The 24,668-nt window shown below is 29.8% G+C and overlaps 4 protein-coding genes and 2 long non-coding RNA genes across 15 annotated transcripts in view; 3 read left to right on the top strand and 3 right to left on the bottom strand.

The window, feature by feature from the left end:
* LOC124953175 (glutamate [NMDA] receptor subunit 1) overlaps window positions 1-6,822 on the bottom strand; it is a 7,102-nt gene extending 280 nt beyond the window's left edge. Inside the window, exons 1-18 of one of the 6 annotated variants that reach the window (XR_007102140.1) lie at window positions 6,767-6,822; window positions 6,507-6,696; window positions 6,133-6,384; window positions 5,824-6,018; window positions 5,624-5,724; window positions 5,328-5,501; window positions 3,936-4,049; window positions 3,416-3,563; window positions 3,117-3,327; window positions 2,884-3,018; window positions 2,546-2,703; window positions 2,096-2,330; window positions 1,790-1,938; window positions 1,537-1,694; window positions 1,239-1,435; window positions 856-1,109; window positions 706-781; window positions 96-162 (exon numbers count right to left, since the gene is read on the bottom strand). Coding sequence is in view for 4 of the 6 variants with exons in the window: in XM_047504161.1 (XP_047360117.1) it covers window positions 1-162; window positions 856-1,109; window positions 1,239-1,435; window positions 1,537-1,694; window positions 1,790-1,938; window positions 2,096-2,330; window positions 2,546-2,703; window positions 2,884-3,018; window positions 3,117-3,327; window positions 3,416-3,563; window positions 3,936-4,049; window positions 5,328-5,501; window positions 5,624-5,724; window positions 5,824-6,018; window positions 6,133-6,384; window positions 6,507-6,671 (2,808 nt within the window). In the remaining 2 variants the exon portion in view is untranslated. Of the gene's footprint in view, window positions 163-628; window positions 1,110-1,238; window positions 1,436-1,536; window positions 1,695-1,789; window positions 1,939-2,095; window positions 2,331-2,545; window positions 2,704-2,883; window positions 3,019-3,116; window positions 3,328-3,415; window positions 3,564-3,935; window positions 4,050-5,327; window positions 5,502-5,623; window positions 5,725-5,823; window positions 6,019-6,132; window positions 6,385-6,506; window positions 6,697-6,766 lie in introns of those variants that run through there. The other 5 variants (XM_047504161.1, XM_047504162.1, XM_047504163.1 and 2 more) reach the window with 5 other exon arrangements.
* On the top strand, window positions 399-2,072 carry LOC124953182. Its single transcript, XR_007102141.1, has 2 exons — window positions 399-1,403; window positions 1,825-2,072. It is a non-coding gene; the product is annotated as an uncharacterized LOC124953182 (long non-coding RNA).
* A 1,869-nt stretch (window positions 6,823-8,691) lies between the features above and the next one.
* Window positions 8,692-12,572, top strand: LOC124953176 (monocarboxylate transporter 12). 2 transcript variants are annotated; one of them, XM_047504166.1, is made up of 6 exons: window positions 8,692-9,045; window positions 9,138-9,604; window positions 10,112-10,255; window positions 10,821-11,757; window positions 11,983-12,203; window positions 12,335-12,572. In XM_047504166.1, the coding sequence occupies exons 1-6, from the start codon at window positions 8,891-8,893 to the stop codon at window positions 12,511-12,513; spliced, it is 2,103 nt and encodes a 700-aa protein (XP_047360122.1). In that variant the 5' UTR covers window positions 8,692-8,890; the 3' UTR covers window positions 12,514-12,572. The 2 variants fall into 2 exon arrangements, with proteins under 2 accessions (XP_047360122.1, XP_047360121.1); XM_047504165.1 differs by having other exon boundaries at window positions 8,692-9,604.
* Window positions 12,573-13,541: 969 nt separating this feature from the next.
* Window positions 13,542-15,926, bottom strand: LOC124952928 (UPF0547 protein C16orf87-like). Its single transcript, XM_047503572.1, has 3 exons — window positions 15,045-15,926; window positions 14,278-14,466; window positions 13,542-13,990 (listed from the first exon to the last, which is right to left on the bottom strand). Exons 1-3 carry the CDS (start codon window positions 15,093-15,095, stop codon window positions 13,760-13,762), a joined length of 471 nt encoding a protein of 156 aa, XP_047359528.1. The 5' UTR covers window positions 15,096-15,926; the 3' UTR covers window positions 13,542-13,759.
* Window positions 15,927-19,751: 3,825 nt separating this feature from the next.
* On the bottom strand, window positions 19,752-24,600 carry LOC124952824 (leucine-rich repeat flightless-interacting protein 2). Of its 4 annotated transcripts, XM_047503293.1 has the most exons (10): window positions 24,429-24,600; window positions 23,810-24,147; window positions 23,111-23,254; window positions 22,029-22,155; window positions 21,813-21,949; window positions 21,457-21,720; window positions 21,215-21,353; window positions 20,990-21,115; window positions 20,603-20,817; window positions 19,754-20,508 (listed from the first exon to the last, which is right to left on the bottom strand). In XM_047503293.1, the coding sequence occupies exons 3-10, from the start codon at window positions 23,192-23,194 to the stop codon at window positions 20,398-20,400; spliced, it is 1,203 nt and encodes a 400-aa protein (XP_047359249.1). In that variant the 5' UTR covers window positions 23,195-23,254; window positions 23,810-24,147; window positions 24,429-24,600; the 3' UTR covers window positions 19,754-20,397. The 4 variants fall into 4 exon arrangements, with proteins under 4 accessions (XP_047359253.1, XP_047359250.1, XP_047359252.1 ...); XM_047503297.1 differs by lacking the exon at window positions 24,429-24,600 and having other exon boundaries at window positions 19,752-20,508; window positions 21,002-21,115; window positions 23,810-24,308; XM_047503294.1 differs by lacking the exons at window positions 23,810-24,147; window positions 24,429-24,600 and adding an exon at window positions 22,650-22,781 and having other exon boundaries at window positions 19,753-20,508; window positions 23,111-23,258.
* Window positions 22,580-23,436, top strand: LOC124952826. The gene is made up of 2 exons (XR_007102013.1): window positions 22,580-22,871; window positions 23,119-23,436. It is a non-coding gene; the product is annotated as an uncharacterized LOC124952826 (long non-coding RNA).
* Window positions 24,601-24,668: the final 68 nt, after the last annotated feature.

The following is a 24,668-nucleotide window of genomic DNA, read 5'->3' as shown; positions in this document are numbered from 1 at the left end:
ACGTATATCACTATCTCCAGGCCATGCCCTTCCAGGGCTACGTGGTGCGACGGTGCATCTGGCGACCGTATCGACTGCTAAGCTGACGGTCGTTGGATCGTTCAGGCCATTGCTTTGAATTCTTCGTTGTGCAGCTATCGAAGCTCGAAGTGTTTTCCGCTTCTGCATAGATAAAATTAAAGGTTACGAATAATCTTGTAGGAGTATTTAAGGGCAAAGGAAATCCCTTTCGAAAAGAAAATATTGTTCTTTTTTCTTTTTTTTTTTTTTTACTTTTCTTTTCTTTTTTTCTTTTTCTTTTCTTTATATGATTAATTTAACATTATGTTAAATATATATATATATATATATATATATATATATATATATATATATATATATATGTGCACTTAGGATCGTCCGAAGATATGTAACAACGTTCGTCTTAATTTTGTATTTTCGTATTATCCTCCTTCGTGCAGTTATATTTTTATTTTTTATTTATTCATTTATTCATTTATTTATTTATTTATTTATTTATTTATTTATTTATTTATTTATGCTCTCAAGACGATCCTACGTGTATCGTGTCTCCTCGAGATGAGGGATAATAGTTTTATGAAATATACATATCTGCAACTAGTTTTACCTACAACTACTTCTTCATAATAATTTCTACACACTGTCAGTTGTGCAACTCGCTAATTATCACGTAATTATTATTACTAGGGTTCGAAGGGAAGTCCCCCGGGAAATGGACATGCCTCAGCGCAGCTACCTCGTCGTCGCTTCCTGAGGATTACTGACAAACACACATTTCTGAAGAAACGATGGAAATATATCAAACAACGAAATCGGCCGCCGATCGCTGTTTACCTCGATCGTTCCTCTCCATTTATCGGCTGCGTGCCTTGCCAGTTCCATTTTCTTCTGTTTTTTAGTTTGATGCCTCTTGTACGCCATCTCGATAATAATCAATCCAATACCACCGAAGATACCGACCGCGACCACTATGAACACTCCCGCCATATTTTGCAATCCGAGAGTGTTCGGAGTTTTTTCAAATTGTTCGCATTGTTGTAGATTCCCTTGGAGTATCCAAAGATTATCGAGACTTTCCATAAAACCACCTAGAAACAATCAATGGAGTTTCAAAGTTTACATTTGATGGATATATCATACACCGTCGTTTCTTTCTTTCTTATTCAGTTAAAATTTCGCTTTTGATAAAATCATATTTCATCTATCTACTCTTATACTTGATGTCATTGCGTTGCTATTACTTTCATGAAAGTCTAAAATTGCCAGTGTCACGGCATCCGCCCAGGGTGAACCTTTCTGCAGGCCAATTCCGTAACCAGAACGACCAAATAATTCACCGGCAGTTACTAGCTCGCAATCCTGAGCTGCCTCGAATTCCAAACGTGAGCTATCCCAGATGAATGCCATTAATTTCCTAAATAAAACATAAAAAGGATTTATTATATTGAACGCATTTAACTTGACGTTTAATTGAAAATTTATTATGGGATAGACCTCTACAAAGTATACGCATACCCAATTTTTATATCACGTATAGCATCTTCGGCTGTATCATAATTGTTAGCTTCCATTGTTCGATACATATTAGAGAGTTCAACTTGTCGCCTGAAATACATGTCCACTGCTGATCCCTTAACCGTAGCGCATGTTAAATTTTCCATAGTATTCCTGAGCTTTATAGTTATAAAACAAAATTTTCAAATATTATGCGTTTCGATTGTGCTGCTTTTTTTTTTTATTTTTAAGAAAATTTAGTACATCTACTTACTCGGGCATCATTGATACCAGTCAATTTTGTTTTAGGACGTTCCAATACAAGGAAGGCAGCCAGATTAGCTGTATAAGATGCCACGATGATCATAGCAAATCCTGCCCATACCATACCCAATACTCGTGCTGAAAAACTTCTCGGAGTACCTAAATACAATAAAATGCATAATCATCAAAATCTTTTCTAAGTAATCATTTATTTTTGATCAACATTTTTATATTTTTTTTTATATATTAGATTCGTCCAATCCTAATATATCAGTTACTGTATTTATCTATGATATTAAGAAAGAATCGTATTTACCTTCTCCAATTCCACTGTTCAATAATACTCCCCATGCAAACCAAACGGCACTCGAGAGATTGAGGGCATCTTCCTCGGTGCCGTCAGTATTAGCTAGTTTGAACCTCCCGAAAGGTGAAAACCGGTCGAGGAGGTACAGAACTAGCGCCACTACGTGCACCGAAACCATCACCAGGATCCAAAGGGTGTTACTGAATGGTTGTAAGAAAGATACCAATGTTGACGACCTGGATGGCTGGAATCAAACAAAATTTTATCGATCTAATCATCTATTTTCTTTCGTTTCTTTGGGAGGGGGAGAGGAGAATAGAATACAATGGGGGGATGGTTTCAATGGGGTTCAATAGGGGTTTCAATAAGTGGAAGAGGATTCAATGAATTATTTATTCAATGGATATTAGATGTTTCTCTCTTTCTCTCTCTCTCTCTTTCTCCCTCTCTCTCCGATACCTTTTTTTCTAGTATAGTTATCCCCTGATATTTGAATGGCTTGCTGAATTCGATGAATTCAGCACGTTCAGGATTAATCGTCAATGGTGCAACGATCATATCTGCTCGTTCGTTCACCAATTCTCCGATTAGTCCTGTCCATTCTTTTTTCCCTCCGACTGTAATTAAATATTTTTTATGTTATATATATATATATTATATATAATATATACTGTATAATATTATATACAATATTTATTTATTTAATATTAAATATTATATATAAAAAGTTTATATATTTTATATGCATGTATGTATAATATCTATATATATTAAAGAATTATTATTAGGAAACATACCTGAACTATTTTTAATAACATAACTGCCAAATTGACCATCCGGTGATAAGGCAAGATTATAAGTGAAATTGATAGTCTTAGATAATTCTTTTAACAAATCTACGCAATAACCTTTGCAACAATATATTTTCGAGTCTGTAAATCATATAGAAAAGGTTTCATTTATTTTTAGTATCGTTAATTAATTTTTAAATTAAACAGACACGCACAAATTGTTTGATTAAATTGCTTACTCTCGTGATCGGTAACGTTGAAATGAGGACATGCTATTTCATCAGGCAGGCAATCAATTTCGCTTGCTTCACGTACGTAAACGAAAGGTTTCTCTTCAATTGTCAAAACCTTTAAGTGCGTTGGTATCATTAAACCTTCGGGTTTATTTTTTAAACGCCCAGGCCACGTGATATTAGACTCGTTCACTCTTAATCTCATTTTTGTTCCATTCTATTTCAGATATTAATACTAATATTGATTTTATTCATTTTATATATAATCTTAATGATAATTATGTCAATATTTTGGATCTACTTACTGCTGGATAAAAATATTGTCCAACCGAAACTTGCCGACTATCCTCATTGATGTTAATGATATCGTATTCAGCAAAAATACGATCGCCATTATCGTCGAAAGCAACTCTGCCAGTTTCTCCATGTGGTAAAACTTGTTGACGTATATAACTAAATTCACATTATCGTATATACGTACACTTTTTTTTTTTTTTTTTTTTTTTTTTTAATATTTATTAACCCTTTAGCTAATATTAAGAGAGTCAGTATTATGGCTGACTTGTTTTCTTGGATTTAAATCCGTTTGCATTATTTGAAAAATGTGAAAATTTTGATTTTGGCATCCAATCTTGTATATGTTAATCAAAATACAAATATTATATAATTTGCATTTTAATGTATTACTTTATATACCATATATGGATATGGAATAAATGCATAAGTGAGGACATCGAAACACTGCGGAATTGTGGAAACACGTTTAAATGCACTTCAATGTGCAGCTAAAGGGTTAAATAGACAAAAAATATCATAATCACGTACTCAAAAAGTTTCTTCCCAGTCTCCCATATCGATCCGGAATCACCGCAATCCTTAGGAGCACTTGTGATCTCTTCGGTTTCATTCATTTCTCGCAAAGCAGAGACAAAAGCATATCTGGAAAATAAATGTTATACTCTTGACATCAGAAAGCCAATAATCAGGCCACTTTTTTTTTTTTTGTTTTTTTTTTTTTTTTTTTTTAGTATACTTATGCACACAACACAATTTCTACGGGACAACGTTTCCATGCAGTAACATCCATGAGAGAAATCAGAGAGTCCTTTGATCTGTAATCAACATCGAGACATAAAAGTTTCCTTATCGAATGATGCTCCCTCATATCTCGTTGATACCTGCGTGATAATAAAAGAAATATTGTTACGAGGTGCGCTCAAGTTTTAAGGCATTCTAAATTTTTTTTTCTTTTTTTTTTTTCCCCTGAGAAATCATTTACATCAAAAAGCAGAAATTACTGTTACTTATCAATACATGGTCGACCTGTATACGTACATATTTTTTTTTTACAACGTCCAGGCCACGATTACATGATCATTGTGAACGAATTTTTTTAGGGGTTCTCGGTCTGTTTTGCTTATTGTGAAAAATTAACATACTCTTCCATCAAGACAACACTTCTGTTCATCGAATGAGAACAGTCTTTCAAGTCTTTGAAAAATAATTTCCGAATGATTCCTCATACTTTCTACTCACCTAATCTTGCGCTTAATGATTTTTTTTTTTTTGGCTTTTTCCAACGCCGAAGGATAATCACTCATCTGATAATCGCTCTCTGTGTAATCGCTCATTTTCCAATCGTGTCGCTCTCTTGCATGAACTATTTTTCAATGAACAAAACAGACCCCCCGAAGAATCGTTAACAGCGGTCATGCAATCATGGCGCCGAATTTCTGAAAACATATATGTACGTGTACAAAATGACTATGTTGAGAATAACAAAGTTGAGACAATAGTTTCAACTTTTTAATGCGTATGCAGTTTTTCCGGAAAAAAAAAATTAAAAAACCTTACAACTCGAACGCAACTCTTATAAAAAGAGAAAGAGAAAGAGAAAGAGAGAGAGAGAGAGAGAGAAAGAGAGATGAAACGATGTGCAAGATAAATAAATTTAAGATGAAAGAAAAAAAAAATATATATATAATAAAATTATCAAGCTAACAAAAGAGTAAGGGATAGTGAAGATGATAAATTGAAGATAATCGGACGAAAAAATATTTCAGCAATCACAATCCTTTCTTCTTTGTAGATTGGGGAAGCCCAGGTGATCTCGAATTGTGTGAAGTGGAAGATTTTACCTAATCGTGAAACTATGTATACAGTTTCATGCATATACATGTAGGTGTGCCTATCGTGTGCGATCGCAAAAGGACTGACAGGCTGTCCTTGATGTGAGCCTTCTCTGCGCTCGCGTTAATTAATTTCAATCCAAGAAGACCTTCTGGTGCGTTAGGTGCATCCAATGCTTGCTCGGTAACAATCCAAACGTATCCAGCTCCGGTCATGTTTAATGATGCCGCATCCCTGAAGATAACTTTTGCATCTGTCTTCCTTTAAATTAAGCAAAGATTTTTTGTTTTGTTCTTTTTTTTTTTCTTTTTTTAAATCATTTATTCGAACTTTATTTAAATCGTACGATCAAACAATAATAATTGATTAATTAGATCACTTACGTTGCGTACATCAAACAGACTCTGGCTTGTGCGTTCTTCATATCCATCAAATGTTCCATAAAACTTTCAAGACCTGGCTCGAATTCTATTACGGATTCCACCTGTTCATTTTTTTTTTTTTTTATTTTTTAAAGGATTGAAAATTTTCGATATTAGAAAATGTTTCATGATAAACAAAAGAAAAGGATAAATGGACCTACGTGTACTTTGATTTCAACGTCATCTTCTAAATTTTGTGATGTCGTTTGGAAACGTCCGAGCAAAGCACGACCATCAGTGTCCGAACTGTGTATGAAGATGATCTTCATGTAGTTAAAATATTTCAACAATTCGACCCACACATCGGCCTGATGAGAATATGGTGGGACGGTACGTAAAAAAGACACGTGAATATTCTGAAAAATAATTTTGAAAAAAAAAATATATATATATATATCTGTAAGAATTACTTTTATATATATGTATATATATATATATCCTAATAAGGTATGATCTAAAGATCGACGTACTTTATCGGAAAATGCTGAATCACGAGAGGATATACCAATTACAGGTATATGATAAAAACCGCTGGTATAGGAAACAGCAGCTGGTGACAAATCACCTGTTAAAGGATGAGACACAACTACTGCGTAAACTTGCTTAGCGATTAGAGATTTACAAACGCTTAGAGCTGTCCTAATTGGATTGGAATCCATTTCGATGACAGTGTGTTGATAAGTTATACCTTTGTTCACGTATTGTGAATCAAAGTTCAAATGCTAAAATATAATTATTTAAGTTTGTTCCAGAGTAAAACAATTAATTATTATATATATTTATATATATATATATATATATATATATATAATAATTAATGTCATAATGAAATATGTATGCTCACATCAACGGTGGCACCAAAATAATTTTTGCTTTCATTGTTCGAAAGGACACCACCGATCATGAATAAAGTTGGACTGTTGTAACTGGATGGTCTTGCGGCATGACTATAGTCTTCCAAAAGCATTAGAAGACAAATCAATGCGATCATTTTACCAGATTTTGCCATTGCAATGATAAATAAATTGAAATATCTGAGAAATGTTATATCGTATTAAAGGAAATGTAAGAATTTGCGTACACTTTAAACGAATCTTGACCTACCTTAACGTATAATTATAATCCTTGGAATTTTTCTTTTCTCTTTCGGAAGAAAGATAAGAAAGAGAGAGAGAGAGAGAGAGAGAGAGAGAGAGAGAGAGAGAGAGAAATAGATAGATAGAGTGGGAGAAAGAGAGAAAGAAAAAATAAAACGAAATCAAATGTTGCAAAACTAAACGACGACGACGACAATGACGACGACGATGACGACGACAACGACGTACGAAGTTGTTCGATGTGTTCACCCACCAAAAATGTTGAAAAAATTTTGTTAAACAGGTAGAAGAGTACTTGGGCACGGCCCAAGTTATAATGGCCCAAGTACGAGGGCAGAGCCAAGATCTGACCTCCTCTTGGTATACATTGATCCAGTCGGATGCTGCGCGTGAGAGAGAGAGATTCATTCCCTTTACCCCGACCCGTGCCCTCACCACCGCTATCGTAAATTCAAAGATTTTGGCACCAACTTTCAAATTCGTTCTCTCTTCGCACGTTTCCTTCCCCTCGTATTCGTTTAATATGTTGCAATATTACAATAGAAATTTATAGATATAATCTATAATGATCATATATATATATATACATATATATACATTTTCCTAAAATATTGATTATGTCAACATAGAAAAACACTGGTACCACTAGTTTCCACGTGGTCTTTCATATTTGGATAATAATAGTCTAATAGTTCCACTTAAATGCAAATTCTTATATTATCTGAACAGACATATAGTTCGTAATGATAAAGTCGATACGTTAGTTACATGTGAGCTTTATTTGTTTCTTTGTATTCTATCTTTGTTTTTCCTTTCTTTCTCTCTCTCTCTCTCTCTCTCTCTTTTTTTTCTTGTCATTTCTATATTATACGCTCCAATAACTATAATCACATACAAAATTATTAGAAATTATAGAGAAGAAATTGATGGTATGAAAAAGGTATGTTAAATGAATTTGAATAATCATGATACAAATATATATATATATATATATATATATATATATATATATATTTAACATATATAATTAACATATTGTAATAATATATATATATATATATATATATATATATATATGTACATTAATTTGCATATTATTTTCATGTTCGTAGATCAGCTGGAAAGAAAATAAATGGAAAATCCGAAAGATGAAATTGACGAGTCCATTAATGAGCATATCCAGAAAATACTGTTTTCAAAGTATTGAAAGAAATGAAGAGAAATAAACAAAGTTTTTCAACACATGGTGATTCTGATCAGAAAGAAAGAGGGAGAAAAGGGTAGAAAGAAAGAGATAGAGGGAGAAAGAGAAAGAGAAAGAGAGTGAGAGAGAGAAGGGAGAGGGGTGAGAAAGAGAAAGAAAGAGAGAGAGAAAGAGTGAGAGAGAGAGAGAGAGAGAGTGCGTCATTTCGTCATTTTGTACCTGCTGCATATCGATCCCGTAGGTTTCCACCCCGTGGCGACCTCATGTGCGTGCGCAACCCCTTCCATTCCGTATTTACCGAGGAACCGTCTGATCGTGACAGAAGGAACAGTGGAGAACAAGAAGTTAAATGGTGAGAGGCATTGCTACCGGATTGACAAGAAGGCAAGATAAGGCAAGACAAGGCAAGAGGCAACATAGAATATTGGAAATTAACATACTGAAGAAGAAGAGTGTGTGTTTTAAAAAGAAAAGGTTCCTTATCGTTTGTCTCCATTGTATGTAAGAGAAAGAAGGAAAGAGTACAAATTAGAAAGGAAGAAAGAGAGAAAGAGAAAGAGAGAGAGAGTGAGAGAGAGAGAGAGAGAGAGAGAGAGAGAGAGCTTATGACGTATACGAATACATAGATCAAGTACATAGACGATAGTTAGGTAACGTATGTAGAGAAAGAAAGAGTGAGAACGAATGAGAGTGCGAGAGAGAGAGAGAGTGAGAGAGAGAGAGAGAGAGAGTGAGAAAGAGTATAAAATAAAAAGACAAAGAAAAATAATTAGACAAAAGTTTTCTCTTTGAGTTAAGCTAAAAAGGAATAAAGAGAAAGGCGTAAGAAAAAAAAAGAGTGCAAGAGAGAGAGAGAGTGAGAGAAAGAGAAAGAGAGAGAGAGAGAGAGAGAGAGAGAGAGATAAAGAGAAAGAATACGGAACTCCAATGTATTACGGTTCTCGTTTCGTCGAAGACAGTAAAAAATGTCGTTGCCACGGGAATGGAGTTTCCAGGATTCGTGTAGATCGGTCGACCGTGCGACGACGACGGTCGGGGGTAGTTGCGGTACAGGAGGAGAAGGAGCAGCGTCACAGGAGATGGTCAGTACGGCCGTCATCGACGAAAATATGAATCAACAGAATCAGCTGGGCTCCTTACTCTCGATTCATTCCGCTCCCGTATTTGATTTAAGTAATGGCGTGCCATCCCCTAAAAGGCCGGCCTCGTTGATGGTACAAGCCACTGCTACCTCGACACCGGTCGTGCCACCTCATTTACAAAGTCCACCGGATACCATCGAGGACGAGGATAATGAAAATCTTTTAACTATATCGAGTTTAACGGCTAGACCGTTGATAGCGAAATCGCGTGAATTACGTTCTTCTAAAACAACAAATTCGAAAATAGCGCCGAGCAAGAAAAAGAAGAAACCTAAAAGAAGAGATACCAGGAAACCAAGAAATCGTACTTATGTACCGTTGGATGGTGGATATGGTTGGGTCATTGTATTTGGTGCCTTTTTCGTCCAATTTTGGGTCGCTGGCCTGGTCAAATCCTATGGCGTCCTCTATGTTGAAATCATGGAAACGTTTAAGGACTCATCAGCATCGGTTGCATCTTGGATACCAGCTATACTTTCTTGCCTTTGTCTCGCCTTGGGTAAGTCAAATTATCTTTCTCCAATTATCTTTTATTTATTATTTTTTATTTTTTATTATTTCTTCTATATATATATATATTTTTTATATATATATATATATAAACACACAGTATATATTTTACTGGTTGATTTATTTTTCGCGCCAACAATTGAAGTATTTCGAATTTTCTGATAATTTTTTAAACATATTTTTAAAGCTATTTCCTTACTTTTTTTTCTCTCTCTCTCTTTTTTTTTCTACAAAATTTTTTTCAAATGTATAATATATGTAATATTTCATTGTTATATCGTCACGGGTACTTTGATCTTGAATCTTACTAAAATAAAAAAAAAATGCATATTTATAAGCTAACCCACGCGCTATGTTAAAGTTTTTAAAACAAAATCTTTATCTTCTCGTCAGATTGATGTACTTTTTTATTTATAAAAAAATATCAATCGATAAAAACACACACACACACACACAAATATTCTCTATATGATTAATGTTGATCATTCATTTTCAGCGCCTGTAACGAGCATGCTATGTCAAAAGTATAGCTGCCGAACTGTTGTCTTCATCGGTGGATTGTTCTGTGCTTTAGGACTTACGACTAGTTATTTCGCCACCAGCTTGATACATCTCTTTTTTACATTTGGTATCTTGACTGGTGAGTTATAAATCGTTTATTATTATTATTATTATTATTATTATTATTATTATTATTATTATTATTATTATTATCATCTGAAGGATACAGTAATTAAAAAATAAAAAAAGCGGATGAGGGCGAGGGTTTATAATAGCCTTCTCAGATATTATTATTATTATTATTATTATTATTATTATTATTATTATTATTATTTTTCATCGTATTACTTACTCTATTTCAGAGCTTCCTAAAATCACTTACAAACCGTGATCCATTTTAGAGAACCATTATTTTTTACGATGGAATTGATTGACATGAACAATTCCAAATTCATTTGATATGGACTTACATGTTCCGAGAAAAAAAAAAGATTAGAGAGAAATAATAGATAATTCTTATGTGATCTTTAAATAAATCGACTTTGAATAATTTATTTGATGATTGACGATGAGTAAAACTCATCATAATATGAATTGTTTGATCTCTCTCTCTCTTTCTCTCTCTTTTTACTCTGGTGTATTTGTTATCAAAGAAAAAAAAATTGATAAATAAAAATAAAAACTTCCAAAACAATTTGTTTCAGGCATCGGTGGTGGATTATCGACGACACCAGGCATCATAATCGTTTCTCAATACTTTGATAAACATCGTGCCCTGGCAAACGGCATATGCGTATCTGGCACGGCCGCTGGTAGCTTTGTATTTCCACTTTTAATCGAGACACTGGTAAAGAATTTTGGTTTTCACGGTACGATATTATTATTGGGTGGATGTATGCTTCACGTATGCGTCAGTGCAACATTGTACAGACCACTCGAGAATAATTATCTTCCGGATGTTGAAACTAATGACGATGGATTAAAGTCCGGTGAGAAAAAGAACGAAAGCAATGGTAGACAGGAGGCTACAAAACAACAGAAACTCGATCTTCTGTTTGAATCAGTCAATGATCCAACGACTCGTCATAATCTTCTTAACGAATTGTTCCATCAGAATAGCGTGATAGCCGTCGAATTAACAGACAGTGATGAAGAAAAGGACGTTATGGGGGAAGGTCTGATGATGAAACCAATCTCAAAGATACGAAGCTCAAGTATATTGCATAGCGTCGAAGATTTATCGACCGATTCGACGTGCGTTTACAAAGCTAGATCATCTTTGAGATCTCTTAGATCTTCCACGACAGTCGTATGTCCTGTACCGATACCTCCTAACGATGTTATGGCTACCACAACGGAGGAACCCAAAACGATAATGCAAAAAGTTGCACGTTACATCGATCTTTCATTATTGAAAAATCCACAATTTATTATGATGTGCTTCTCGGTCAGTCTAATGTCGACCGGAAGTCCATACATGTTATATTATTTGCCAGCTTACGTTCACGCAGCTGGATATTCGAAAGCAGAAGCTGGCTATCTAGTTGCCATCTCGGCTGCTCTCGATTTATGTGGTAGACTTGGATTAGGTTGGTTATCTGATTTGCAACTTTTTGATCGACGAAAAGGATACATTGGAAGGTAATGTAATATGTTATTTCCCTTCTTTTCTTTTTTTTTTTTCTTTTTTTTTTTGAGGACTGGATTATAAAACTCGATAATATTCTTTTTTTTTTTTGTACCTCCGCTTATTGATTGTTTCTCCTTTTTTTTTCTTTTAAGTCAGATTACGTTCAATGAGAACGGCGTTAAAAAGAAATTCTTTCATAAGCTTGTTTTTCTTTTTTCTTTTTTTCTTTTTTCTAGCGTCGTCGGGGCCGGTGTTGCAGTCTTAACAATTCCAATGGCACATTCTTTTTATGTCTTGGCATGTTCCGTTGGAATGTACGGATTGTGCTTGGGGTGTTGGTTTCTCTTAGTTCCCGTCCTTCTTGCTGACCAATATGGAACTGATAAAATATCTTCAACTTATGGATTGGTCAGAATGTTTCAAAGCGTTGGAGCAATTTCTATTCCACCTCTTGCAGGTACACATTTTGATATTACAATAATTTCATGATGATCATGATAATAATGCCAAAGGATTTTGATACAATGCGATGATACAATGACGCTTTAATACCTAATCGTTTATTCTTCTTTTTATAAATAATTTCAGGTTATTTACGTGATGTAACTGGAAGTTACACCGTATGTTTCCTGTGCATGGGTACATGTATGGTAATGGGAGGTTTGCCTCTTCTATTGGTATTTAATGAAGTATCAAAACCAACGAAGCTGCCCGTTAATAATACTGAAAATAACAATTGTCAAGGAGATCCAAATGTGAAAGAATAAAATATTTTGCAAGAGTGTGATATTCTTTGGAGGAGAGAGAGAGAGAGAGAGAGAGAGAGAGAGAGAGAGAGAGAGAGAGAGAGAGAGAGAAAGAAAGAAAGAGAGAGAGAGAGAGAGAGAGAGAGTAAACGTGTATTAGAAAACTAATAAATCGCAGCATTTTTGTCGCTACACAATTTTTGTTTCTTATAAATTTGTTGATAGTCATATCGAATAACAACTTTCTTCATACATTTAAAATTAATTTGACGAATTGAAATAAATTTTCGTGTTCTTCTGCATGATCAATCAAATCTAGTTCAAATATTTGTTATTATTGTTGTTCTTGTTACTTTAACTTATTGTTGTTATTTTATTATTATTATTATTATTATTATTATTATTAACTTGAAAAATTATATATATATATATATATATATATATATATATATATATATATATATACACGCACATAAAATTATAACTCAATATTGAACACTATGAAAATACGAACGTACAGATCACGTCGTGATTTTATTTCAATTTGCCTTTACAATTTATTATTTACATATTATTTACACGCACATAATGTACAATATTATATCATTAATTACATTATACATGTGTGTGTGTGTATATATATATACATATATATATATACATATATTATATATATATATATATATATATATATATATACATATACACACATATATAAGGTAGAAAATCTTTCATTGATAACAAAATGAAACATGATAATTACATTAAAATTATCTTTCCTTTACACAATTTCACATTTTATATTACATATATCTATATACATTTGTATATAATTATTTCTTTTGTGTTTTTTATCAGTTGTCTTAGATTAGTCTTATTGATTTTGGAGATATAAATATAACGTGTTATCTACCTAAAAGAATGGTAGAAAAAAGTTTGAATAAATAGAGAAATTCTATTAGCAAAAATCACAGATAGAAAAGAACAAGATAAAAAATAAAAAAAAAAAAAAAAAAAAAAAAAAAATACAAAAACAAAAAAGACAAAAAAGAACAAGAAAAATATTTCTTTGTAAAATATGTATATACATAGAGAATATTTCACTTCGTTAATTTAAATTATATTGCTTTGTGATGTGTGTTTGACGTTATTCAAAACATCGAAGACATTCATTTAATGTTATTATCTTTAGACGAAAGTATTTGTACGATCAAAACACATCTTATAATCCCATAATTATGTATGTACATCTTCCACCCAGATAAATTCATGAAGGCTTCCATGCCACTACCCTCATTTTATTATTAAGCTCTTGTAAAATAAGAGAACATGTTAACTGTTTCTCAGGAGATAAGCCACTAATTCCTTCCATTTCGTCGTCGTCATCGCCCAATCCAGAACTACTACCATTTTTACCTTTTCCTTTACCTTTTCTTTTTTTCTTTTTATTTAATTGACGACAATCTATATCACTGGAGGTATCCGCAGCACGTCTTATCTATAAAAAAAAAAAAAAAAGAAAAAAAAAAAGAAAAAAGAAGAAAAGAAAAAAAAAATAAAACTAAGATTTTTTTTTTAAATACGCCTTATAGATCATATCACTCATTAAGGTAATTTTACATTTAGTATCATTAAAATAACATAATGAGTTTAATCATCGTAAGACATTCAATTTAATATTTCATATAGTTGCAACAAACACCGTATTAATTTTTTATTATGATAATATTATGATATTATGATTATAGATAAATATATTAATAGATATATATGTATAGAAAATACCTTAGAACTTTTTTTCGTTTGTTTATCATATTCTAAAGCATCATAATAATTTGGCTTTTCACGTTTGATGCGATTAGTTCTTCTCGTTTTCATAACTCCATTGTCAGGACTTGGAGGACTTTTGATGGAATTACGTCGTGCATTAAAAAATGAATGCCCACATGGACAAGCTTTACAAGCGACGGGTACCTGGGAAAAAAAAACAAAAAAAAAAATATTAAATCAACGCTAAAAAATATAAATATTAACGCTACAAATAATATTATTTCAGTATAATGAGGTATATTTTTTATTCACTTCAGAAAAAAGAAAAAAAAAAGAAAAACAAAAAAAAAAATAAAAAAAAAATAAAAAAAAAAATCAAAAAAAAACAAATGAAAAGGAAAAAAGAAATTCATAAAATTAATCGTATGTGTACAATAGAAAAAAAAAAAAATTATAATATTTTATAAAAATGATTGTAACCAATCATTTACGATTAGTATAAATGTAGTATTAATATCAAATATCAATCTAGGTTATGTTCAGGATATTGTTAAGATTTCATATAAAAAAGTTTAATTAAAAAAAAAAAAAAAAAAAAAAAAAAATATATAAATAATACAATTATTTTATTATACGTTTTATAAAATTTATTATACCGATTAAAAAATACCATTCCAATTGAAATATAATAAGCATGATATTCCTCTAGACAAAAAAAAAATTGGATACCTTCCTCTATATTGCGTCTAATATATGAAAAGAAAAATATCAAATTAAATTACCTGTTGTTCACATTTAGGACAACCCTTGCTAATAGTTTTTGTTTTTCCCATAATTAACACAAACACACGCACACACAACGTTAAATATAAATTCGTTCTATCTAAATTTGCTACGGGTATAACCCATTAAATGGCTAAATGATGTATGTTAAAAAATCATTATGGCAAACTTCTTTCTAAAACGACTAAATTAACTTTATTTTAAGAACACCACATATTATATATACAAATAACATTATTTGTAGTTTCTATTTTGTCTGCTAGATGACAGTTCTCACAACACAAGAACAGACCAATCAACGATTATCTATCTCCTATTTGCCTGTATTGTCATTGTTATTGATTGAATAATAAAAGAAAAAAGAATGATATATATATATACATATACATATATACACACACACACACATACACACACACATATAGTAAATAATTACATATGATCGATTTCTACATTTAAATTAATTCATATCATTAATGTTTATCGTTCATCGTCCATAGCGTATGCGACATCAGCGACAAGTATGGATAAAATATGAACTACGAGCACAATAAAAAAAACAGTCTCCATTATGTATCTATAATAGGTTATCACAATAAAATTACCGAAATTATTAATTGTTTTAATCTTAGACGTTTGTTAAGAGAAAAAGAAAGAGAGAAAGAGAGCTGCGATGTTTTCTCGTCGGAATGTAAAAGAAGATTGGATCGAGAAAGCTCAAAATCAGTCAAACACTTGTTTTTGTCGATATTAAATGTAGTCTACAACGTAGAAATCAAAACTAAACTACATTTAAATATTATATTAAAATAATATTATATTAAATGCCTGTTACGATTTGTGTAATGTTTAACTAATTAGATTATTGTTTAAATATTAGTTTATTGTACTCTGTGTACATTATACATCGTTTAAAATAATTATTAGAATTACCAAAAGTATTAATTGTTTAATCTTGAACGTTTTGAAAGAGACAGCTGCAATAATTCCTCGTCGAAATGCGAAAGAAGACTGGATCGTTAAGGCTATTCACTACTTTTTATTCGAAGCTTCTGTGACTTCAGCGACAGGTATGGACAAAATATGAACTACGAATATAAGCGGAAAACATTATCCCCACCATGCGTCTATCGTATCGGTTTATAAACTTATTTGGTTATATTTCTCTACGCGTACATAATAATTGATTTCATTTAGAGTAGAGTAAATAATTTAATAAACTGTGAATGCTTTTTAATCTCTTATATGTATATCTTTTTATATGATAATATAAATCCTGTTAAATGATTCATGCTGGATACGACATTGATAGGCATTTGTTTCACGTTAAAAAAAAATAACAAAAAAATATAAAGAATAATAAATATAATTAACACATATGATAATTAATACATAAATTTTCAAATTTTAAAAAAATCATCTTTAATTTTAATTATATCTTATCTATTGACCTGTAGAAATATTACTGGCAATACGAAGTGTTATTACTTTAGTGCTATTTAATCGGAAATTAAATTGAATGGATTTTGAAAATACATTGAAATATGCAGCCTGGCGGTAATTGCTTTGTATTGTGGTTTATAATTTGATTTTAATATATTGCAAGTATTACCGATCCAAGTCTCATTACGTGGAAATTACTGCATCTGAAGATTCACAGGCTAACGGTGATTCTATTCTAAAATCTACGTTCTCGAGAATAAATCGAATTTTCTCATTTCGTATTTCGAGGAATAAACATCGAGATACACTCATTCCGTATCTCTGTATTTAATCATCTTATAGATATAAACATTTTATAATTATTTAAATAATGTACAATGCACTTGGAGTATTTTGAGGTTATAATTAAACGATATTACATCTCGTAAAATATCGTATAGTTTTTAAGATCCATTGTACTTGGAGTATTTTTCTTTCGTCATATGTTGATCGTTTAATGTCAACAAGAAGGAACTATTAAAGGGATCGTACGAGTTATCACACGTCAGTCTCCTTTCGTACTCCGAGGAATAAACATCGAGATACACTCTTTCCGTACTTCTGTATTTAATCATCCTATAGATATGAACATTTTATAATTATTTAAATAATGTACAATGTATTTGGAGTACTTTGAGGTTATAATTAAACGATATTACATTCCGTAAAGTATCGTATAGTTTTTAAGATGCATTAGACTTAAAGAAACTTTTATAATCCGAGGAATAAACGTCAAAATAGGATTATTTTATATTTTAAGCATTTTTATTATTAAAATCGAGACAGAAATTTTGTACTTTTTTCTTTTCTAAAATTCAATTAAATTCGTAATTTTATTTTAGTAAAATCAACTTTTACATTAAAATCGATTAATTTACTTTAGTAACATATAAACAATAGATTATTCTTAGCAACATTACAAAAATCGTAAAGATACAATCGATATAAAATAAATTCGATTTAATCTCTTGACAAACGTAAAAAAACACGAACTCGGAAGGATATAATTAATAAATAAAATTATTTTATTAATATTTATTAAACGCTAACATTTCCATTTAACTTTTGAGGGATTTGAATTTTTGCTAAGCTTATGTCATCCCAGTAATTAGAAGAGAATTTTTAGAATAGAGTTTTTTTTAGCTCGTGATAAAACCTGTTTGTAATAATTTAAATTATTATTTTAAATTAATTGTTTTACACTTGAATTTTTGATATACCGAAAGTACGACCTTAAGTCATGCTTAATAATACATTATATCTGAATCTGACTGATGTTGGAGGGTAAAACTTTCAGTAAAAGAGATTTCACCTACCTCTTATGTTAACTATGAACCTTGAAACTTTCAAAAAGGAAAGTCATCTTGGTATGTCAACCCTAGCTCATGAATCTTCATTAACATCAACTTCCATGCAATGAGATTCTAAGTTGGTATTTACTTATGGTATATAGAATTTTAAAGTTAAATCATATGCAAGTATTTACCGAGCAAATGGCTGCATGTCTTTATACATTTCCAAAATGTTATATATATATATATATATAAGCACATTAATCCAAAGTTATGAACAGAAATTTGAAAATTTGTATTGTTTTAGTATGGTTTCGTAATGAATTTAGAGAAAAAAAAAAAAAAAAAAAAAAAAAAAAATATGAATACGATTGTTTCATTGCAATTTTGAGCAACGAAGAAACTATTACAATTAAAATGTAAGCTTTTAAAAAAATTATATTACATCTTAATTGTTTTCCAATTTTTATTATTATAAATTGACATTGCAATAGATTAAAACAAAGTAAAATATTCATTTATATATCTTTAATAAAGATCTGCTAAATATTTTCAATTAATTTCAATTAAAGACTTGTTATTCATTGCAAGGTATGTATATATATATATATATGTATGTATTGGTTTAATTTAAAAAGAATAAAAATTTGATCAAATTAAAGTAAGATAATTAGTAGAAAAAAAATGAAGAAAAAAAAAAACTTTAAAAAATTATGACAGAACATATATTATTTTCTGTTTTTCTTTTCAATTTATTAATCAATAATTAAACATGATTATTATTATTATTATTATTTTTTTTTTTTTTCATTTGAAATAATATCATGGACTATTAAAAATGTGTGTGTTTCTAAACGACAAACTGTTAACACATTTTTTTTTATCCCTTTGGCACACATTATTTAGAGCGCAAAGATAAAACTTTTTTAAACATAATTTGATTCTCTTTAACCAATGATATTATGACGGGTAAACTTCTATAATAGGACAACATTGGAAGTAATATGTATGTACATTGTGTATATTCGCATGAGTCATATTAATGTGATTATGGACAAAACTTTGTTAAATACACAAAGAATATCACATACATTTATAACAATATATTTGAATTTATTCTAAATGTACAAAGACCACACTATTGTACGGCTAATTTTTGTAGTTCGTATCAATCCCCGTTGGATGAAAAACACATATCAGTCACAATGTTTCAGAAATCATTTTGATATAATGTATAAATGCAACACGATCATAAATATACTTTCACTACCAACATATTCAAGGATATGTTTTTTGTTTTTTTTTTGTTTTTTTTTCTTTTTTTCTTTTTTTTCTTTTTTTTTTTTTTTTCCAACGCAGTATACAATAATTTTATATCTTCTCATCTGTTATTACTATTCTGCACAATAAGGATATATTTATACTTATTTATTTTTTTTCAAGCATATTATTTTATGGTTCGCTAAAGGACAGTCCGGTGTGGTTTTTGTCATTTATGATCTATCTTGTGTGTTCGCGATAGTTTTTAATAATAAAATGCATTTGAAAATTTTCAAAAAAACTAAATAAAGGATCAAAGGAATAAAAATTGAAAACTAATTACGTAACTCATAATTTCAAATGTTCAAACTCTTTTAAATACATTCGTAATTGATCACTTCCATTTTACACTAGAAGAATAGTTTAAAATTTAAGAATTTAAGTATACTTATTATACCAAGTACATAAATTACTAAAATATGTTAACTTCTTTATATAATTGCAAAAATCATAATATTTTTCTCTCTCTTTCTCTCTCTTTCTCCTTCTTCCTGTTTATTTCAAACTACAAAATATTAAATTTGTATGCGCTTTGATTGTGAGCATGAAGCTTCCAAAATTGAAATATTGATTAAAAATTTATATAAATTCTTATTTATATAATTATATAAATTTATATAAATTTATACAATTTAAATAAATTCATATGAATTATTGTTTTATATATATTTATAATGTCACACATTGACATCATTTAATAATTCAAAATGTAACACACAATTCGTTTTTAATATTGATGTCAATGGATAGAGAGAACTATGTAAAAACCGATAGGCTGTTATAACATAACAATGTTATGTACATGCACAAATTGTCTTTACACAACTATTTATAAATTAATATAGTATTATAAATGCCTAAAATATTATTACTAAACAAGCATTTTCTCGTTGTTAAATTGCCATTAAACTGCTTATTACCAAAAGACCAGATAAAAACAAAGAATGACTTTGCGTACAAATTCATTAGTATAAATATTTTTATACGTATCATTCTCTAAATGATAAAAGCTCTTTAAATTATAAAAGATCTGATAACAGTACACATACTCTCTGTTAAATGTTATTATCAAATTGTCAAATAACTTTGATATATTTTGCGATATTGTTATTTTAAAAATTATTAAATAAATGCTTTTCGTCTATAGATAGCATAAAAGAAAAAAAAAATCGAGTAGATTTGACGGATCCCAACAAAAAAAAAGAAAAGAAAAGAAAAGAAAAAAAAAAGAAAACAAAACAAAACAAAAATAATTTCATCAAAGATCTTTAAAAAGAGCGGATTTAGCATTTTTAAGTTTATCTAATCGCCTTTGTAAATGCGAGTTTGCTGTTTCGAGCTCTTCAACGCGTCCTTGAAACTCTCTAACCTATAAAAAATAAAAAATATCATAAAATTATTAATACGTATCATTGTCACATATATTAAAATGAATTATTTAAAAAGAAACAGGGCATCATTACTTCTCTTTGCAATTTTCTCTTTTCAATTTTGAGTTCATCTTCCGCTTTCTCAGATGCTTCTGCCGCAGACTTATAACGTATTACTTGACTTTCTAATCTAGCCACCGTGGCTTGTAACGTAGACATATCCTGTTCCGTTTTCTGCTGCTTGAATTTGTAATCGATTAAAAGCTTATTAGCCTCTCGTTGAATATCTTCAGAATACGTTAAGCCACCTGTTTCAATAAACAGCTCGTATAAAGTAACATTTGATGAAATTGAAAATTGTTATGACAGATAAAACATTTCGTAACTATTTGTTTATAAGACCATTTTATGGAGTATTAAAAATTAAAAAAAAGATGTATGCACTCCATCACACATGTAATGTACAGATTTAACTTCAACCTAATACTGCACCCGGGGATCTCTCAGATCTTATGCGATTCTTGGTTTCTTCTAATTCCAATCTTAAATGTCGTATTTGATCTTCTAATTCTTTTTTCTCCGAAGCAAACTTTCTCAGTCGAACGTCTGTAAAAGAGAGGAAAAAAAAATCGTTCGATTTATATATACTTTTCTTTTTGATTATATCAATTGTAATATAAATAATGTCAGATTAAAATAATATACCCAAGGATCCTTTTCCAGCATTCTGTAATAAATCTGCAGACTCTTTACTAACTAATACTCTTCTTCTATGGCAGGGTCCACTTTCAACATCATTTTCTTCATCGGTTCCTTCATCTTCAACTATCACTAATCCATTTTCCTATATGATAAACGATTATATTATTATTATTATTATTATTATTATTTAATAAATTCATTTAATTTTTAACGATAGAAAATTTCTAATTAAAACTAAAAGATACCTGAATTAATGTATCCCTTTCTAACAATTGTGTTCTGCATAAATCTAAATCATCTTTTAATCTTTGACCAAGTCGTTTTAATTGCTCAGCGTCTCGATTCTTCTCTCGTAGTTCTCTACGTAATTGGGCTGCCATTTCTTCTAATTCTTCCAATTTATCTTTTAATATATCAACTTGATAGGCAAAAGAAGATTTTTCATTGTCTAATTGGGCATTAGCTATCATTGCTTTTCTAAATTTCTCTTCAAATTCCTTCAGCTCTAACTATAAATTATATAACACTTTAGTATCTAATGGCTCAGTGTTAATTCTAATTAAGATGGTCTTGTTATATTACTCAATTATGAATCACATACCCTAAGATCTCTACCAAGTCCCACATCTTCTAATGAATCTTCTGATGATTTACAGCTGGATTGAAAATTATTAGAATTTGTAAGCAAGCGTGATGTCCTTACAGGATCCGGAGTTACTCTCATGGCTCTATTAGGATCTATAAAAAAAAAAAAAAAAAATCATTGAAATATAATATAATATAATAATTTTTTGAATTTCTTTTTCATAATAATTACCTGAACACATGTCATAAACTCTATCAGCATTTTCTTCCGCTTCTTTCTGTTGTCTTTCCAATTCACGCATTCGGATTTCTCTAGCTTCAGCTCTTGCTTGTCTCCTTGCAGCTAGTCGTGCTTCTGCCTGAAAATATGTACGGAAAATCCATCCTTTTACCAATAACATTTTCAAATTCAATTGATTATTAACATTACTAGAATTAAATCAATTCTTGTACTAATATATACATACATTCATACATACATACATATATATATATATATATATATATATATATATATATATATATATATATATATATATATATATGTTTATGTATATGAGTGTGCAATGAATATACAATTATTTAAAAAAAAATATTGATATACTAAAATGTTTTTTAAACTTTATACACCTATAAAATTCTGCGATGAATAAAAATACACAAATATTATGTTTTTTTTTTTTTTCCAATGCAAATAAAAGAATAATATATACTTAATACCAAAAATATAAAATACTTGTGTGAAATATAATAATCGTATAACTTTAATTATTTTAATAATAACAATTTCTTTTCTCTTGTTTCTTTCTTAAATAAAAACAAAATGTAATAATAGTTGTTTTGTTATACTCACTTTTAGCCTTAACTTCGTAGACAAAGTTACCTGTTTTCCTGACATTCCTATCTTATCTTTATGATAAGCTGTTATCATTATGCGGTTTATAACATGTAACTTAGTAGCAGTTAAAGTATTACTTTACGTCTTCTTCTTATAGAAATGTGGATAGAACAATATAGGAATACTAATTTTATATATATATATATATATATATATTAATAAACAATTTATATCCAGGTATGAAATTATAAATTTAGATAGATATAAGCTACTCATAAACGTACAGGTGTATCGCCATTCTATGTATCATAGAGCCAATCAATTGCTTTCCTTCAACTTACATTTTTCTCATTGAACATAATAATTCTATAGAACATAATATTACAATACTATGTTTTATAGAATTGTTCTATATTCATTGAACATAATATTTTAATAGAATTAAAAAAAAATAGATTATTATTATTTTTTCATACCTCTTTAGCTATTTGATCAAGTGCTTGATCCTCAGCAGAATGCCGTGTGGCAGTACGCCTTCGTCCAGTTACAGCAGATTCCATTTGTCCCTTTTATTTCTTTATTTAAACAGCAGCAAATTGATAAACAATTAATGCCTTTTCCTTAACACAGAAAAACAATCCAATTTAACTTTAATGTGACAAATTAACAATGAGAATAATAATCGATAAAAGGAATATAATTCAAATGTAAAATTGATTTATTTTGTATCAGTAGAAGTCAATGTCATTTTATATGGAAAAAAAAGATCTGAATATAAGAAATATCTTTTTTTAAAGCTTAATCCTTTATCTAACGTTAATCTAATATAGATATAAAAAAAATTCATTTACTCGTTTAGGAAATATATAAGATTGACATAATGTATCACTGTATCAAGTATATCATATAATGAAATGCAACCTTGATGCAAGATAATTAAGTTAATACAATGTAACGTATAGTGGCAGAATGTAATTGTTATTAAAAAAAAAAAAAAAAAAAAAAAAAAAAAAAAAAGAAAAGAAAAGAAAAAAAGTGGACTATTAACAAATAGATATTTGTTTATGATAATTCTTTATAAATATTCATTATATATATAAATATATATATATATATATATATATATATATATATATCAATATATATATATAAAGTTTGAATTATCCTTGTTATACCTGTATTGCCTGAATCAAGAGATGACCACAATTATAATATTGGATGTTAAATCTTCGTCGTTGTCCTCGAAATAAATGCTATATATTGTCACTCAGTATAAAAGTCCAGATCATTATAATAATTGATTATAAAATATTTATAATGATTAATAAAAAAAAATGTATATATTTTACGTATTAACACACCCACGTATCACGAACGAATGCGTCCATGTAGAAGTACTATAACTGATGTCTCTTTAACTACTTATGCCTTAATTTAGTGTTGGGCCTATCTAACGAACAAACTTACAGAGGTACGTACACAAGAATGCCTATTAGCCAGCGGACAGCTGCATCTTGTTTTAAAAGAAACACATGCAAAAATAACCAGACACTATAAATAAAGTCAGTACAAATCGGACGTGACTGCCACGATGACCATTCGTAGAATAGAATTAATTTTCCTATTTGATAATGATCAATGTTTTCGATTTAAAAAGAAGAAAAAAAAAAAAAAGAAAAAAAAAGAAAGAAAAAGTATATATATATATATATATGTATATATATTTGTGATTTTTTCTTTCTAGCTTTTTTTTTTTTTTTTTTTTTCTTTTCTGTTCTTTTCTCTTTTAAACACCAATAGTTTAGCCTGGTCTGTGGTTGAGATTATTTAAATTTGTGAATGCGTGACATGAGTGCATAAAATCCCACTGGATATATCGCATGATATTTTTCGAAAGAGTTTCTCGTTCAGTGATGCAAAGCACACTGCGCCGCGCCTCAAATAACTACGTTTACTAGCGACATCTGTCCCGATAATGTGGTACTATCTTTAAAGTAAATGCCGGCATTTTAACGTATTATTCTATCTTTCGAT

This window comes from Vespa velutina, chromosome 11 (assembly GCF_912470025.1).
Source record: "Vespa velutina chromosome 11, iVesVel2.1, whole genome shotgun sequence".
NCBI classification, from domain to species: Eukaryota; Metazoa; Arthropoda; class Insecta; order Hymenoptera; family Vespidae; genus Vespa; species Vespa velutina.
This window is presented reverse-complemented; position numbering and strand designations above follow the sequence as displayed.

What these genes read in the sequence shown, in the direction of transcription:
- LOC124953176 (XM_047504165.1), top strand. Translation starts at nt 8,929, where the DNA reads ATGTCGTTGCCACGGGAATGGAGTTTCCAGGATTCGTGTAGATCGGTC. An exon ending in TACATTTGGTATCTTGACTG is followed by an intron (nt 10,256 to 10,820) that starts GTGAGTTATAAA and finishes AATTTGTTTCAG; the next exon opens with GCATCGGTGGTGGATTATCG. An exon ending in CGAAAAGGATACATTGGAAG is followed by an intron (nt 11,758 to 11,982) that starts GTAATGTAATAT and finishes TCTTTTTTCTAG; the next exon opens with CGTCGTCGGGGCCGGTGTTG.
- LOC124952928 (XM_047503572.1), bottom strand. Translation starts at nt 15,095, where the DNA reads ATGGGAAAAACAAAAACTATTAGCAAGGGTTGTCCTAAATGTGAACAA. An exon ending in GTCCTAAATGTGAACAACAG is followed by an intron (nt 14,467 to 15,044) that starts GTAATTTAATTT and finishes TTTTTTTCCCAG; the next exon opens with GTACCCGTCGCTTGTAAAGC. An exon ending in AAACGAAAAAAAGTTCTAAG is followed by an intron (nt 13,991 to 14,277) that starts GTATTTTCTATA and finishes TTTTTTTTATAG; the next exon opens with ATAAGACGTGCTGCGGATAC.
- LOC124952824 (XM_047503293.1), bottom strand. Translation starts at nt 23,194, where the DNA reads ATGGAATCTGCTGTAACTGGACGAAGGCGTACTGCCACACGGCATTCT. An exon ending in TTGATCAAATAGCTAAAGAG is followed by an intron (nt 22,156 to 23,110) that starts GTATGAAAAAAT and finishes ACATATTTTCAG; the next exon opens with GCAGAAGCACGACTAGCTGC. An exon ending in AGTTTATGACATGTGTTCAG is followed by an intron (nt 21,950 to 22,028) that starts GTAATTATTATG and finishes TTTTTTTTATAG; the next exon opens with ATCCTAATAGAGCCATGAGA.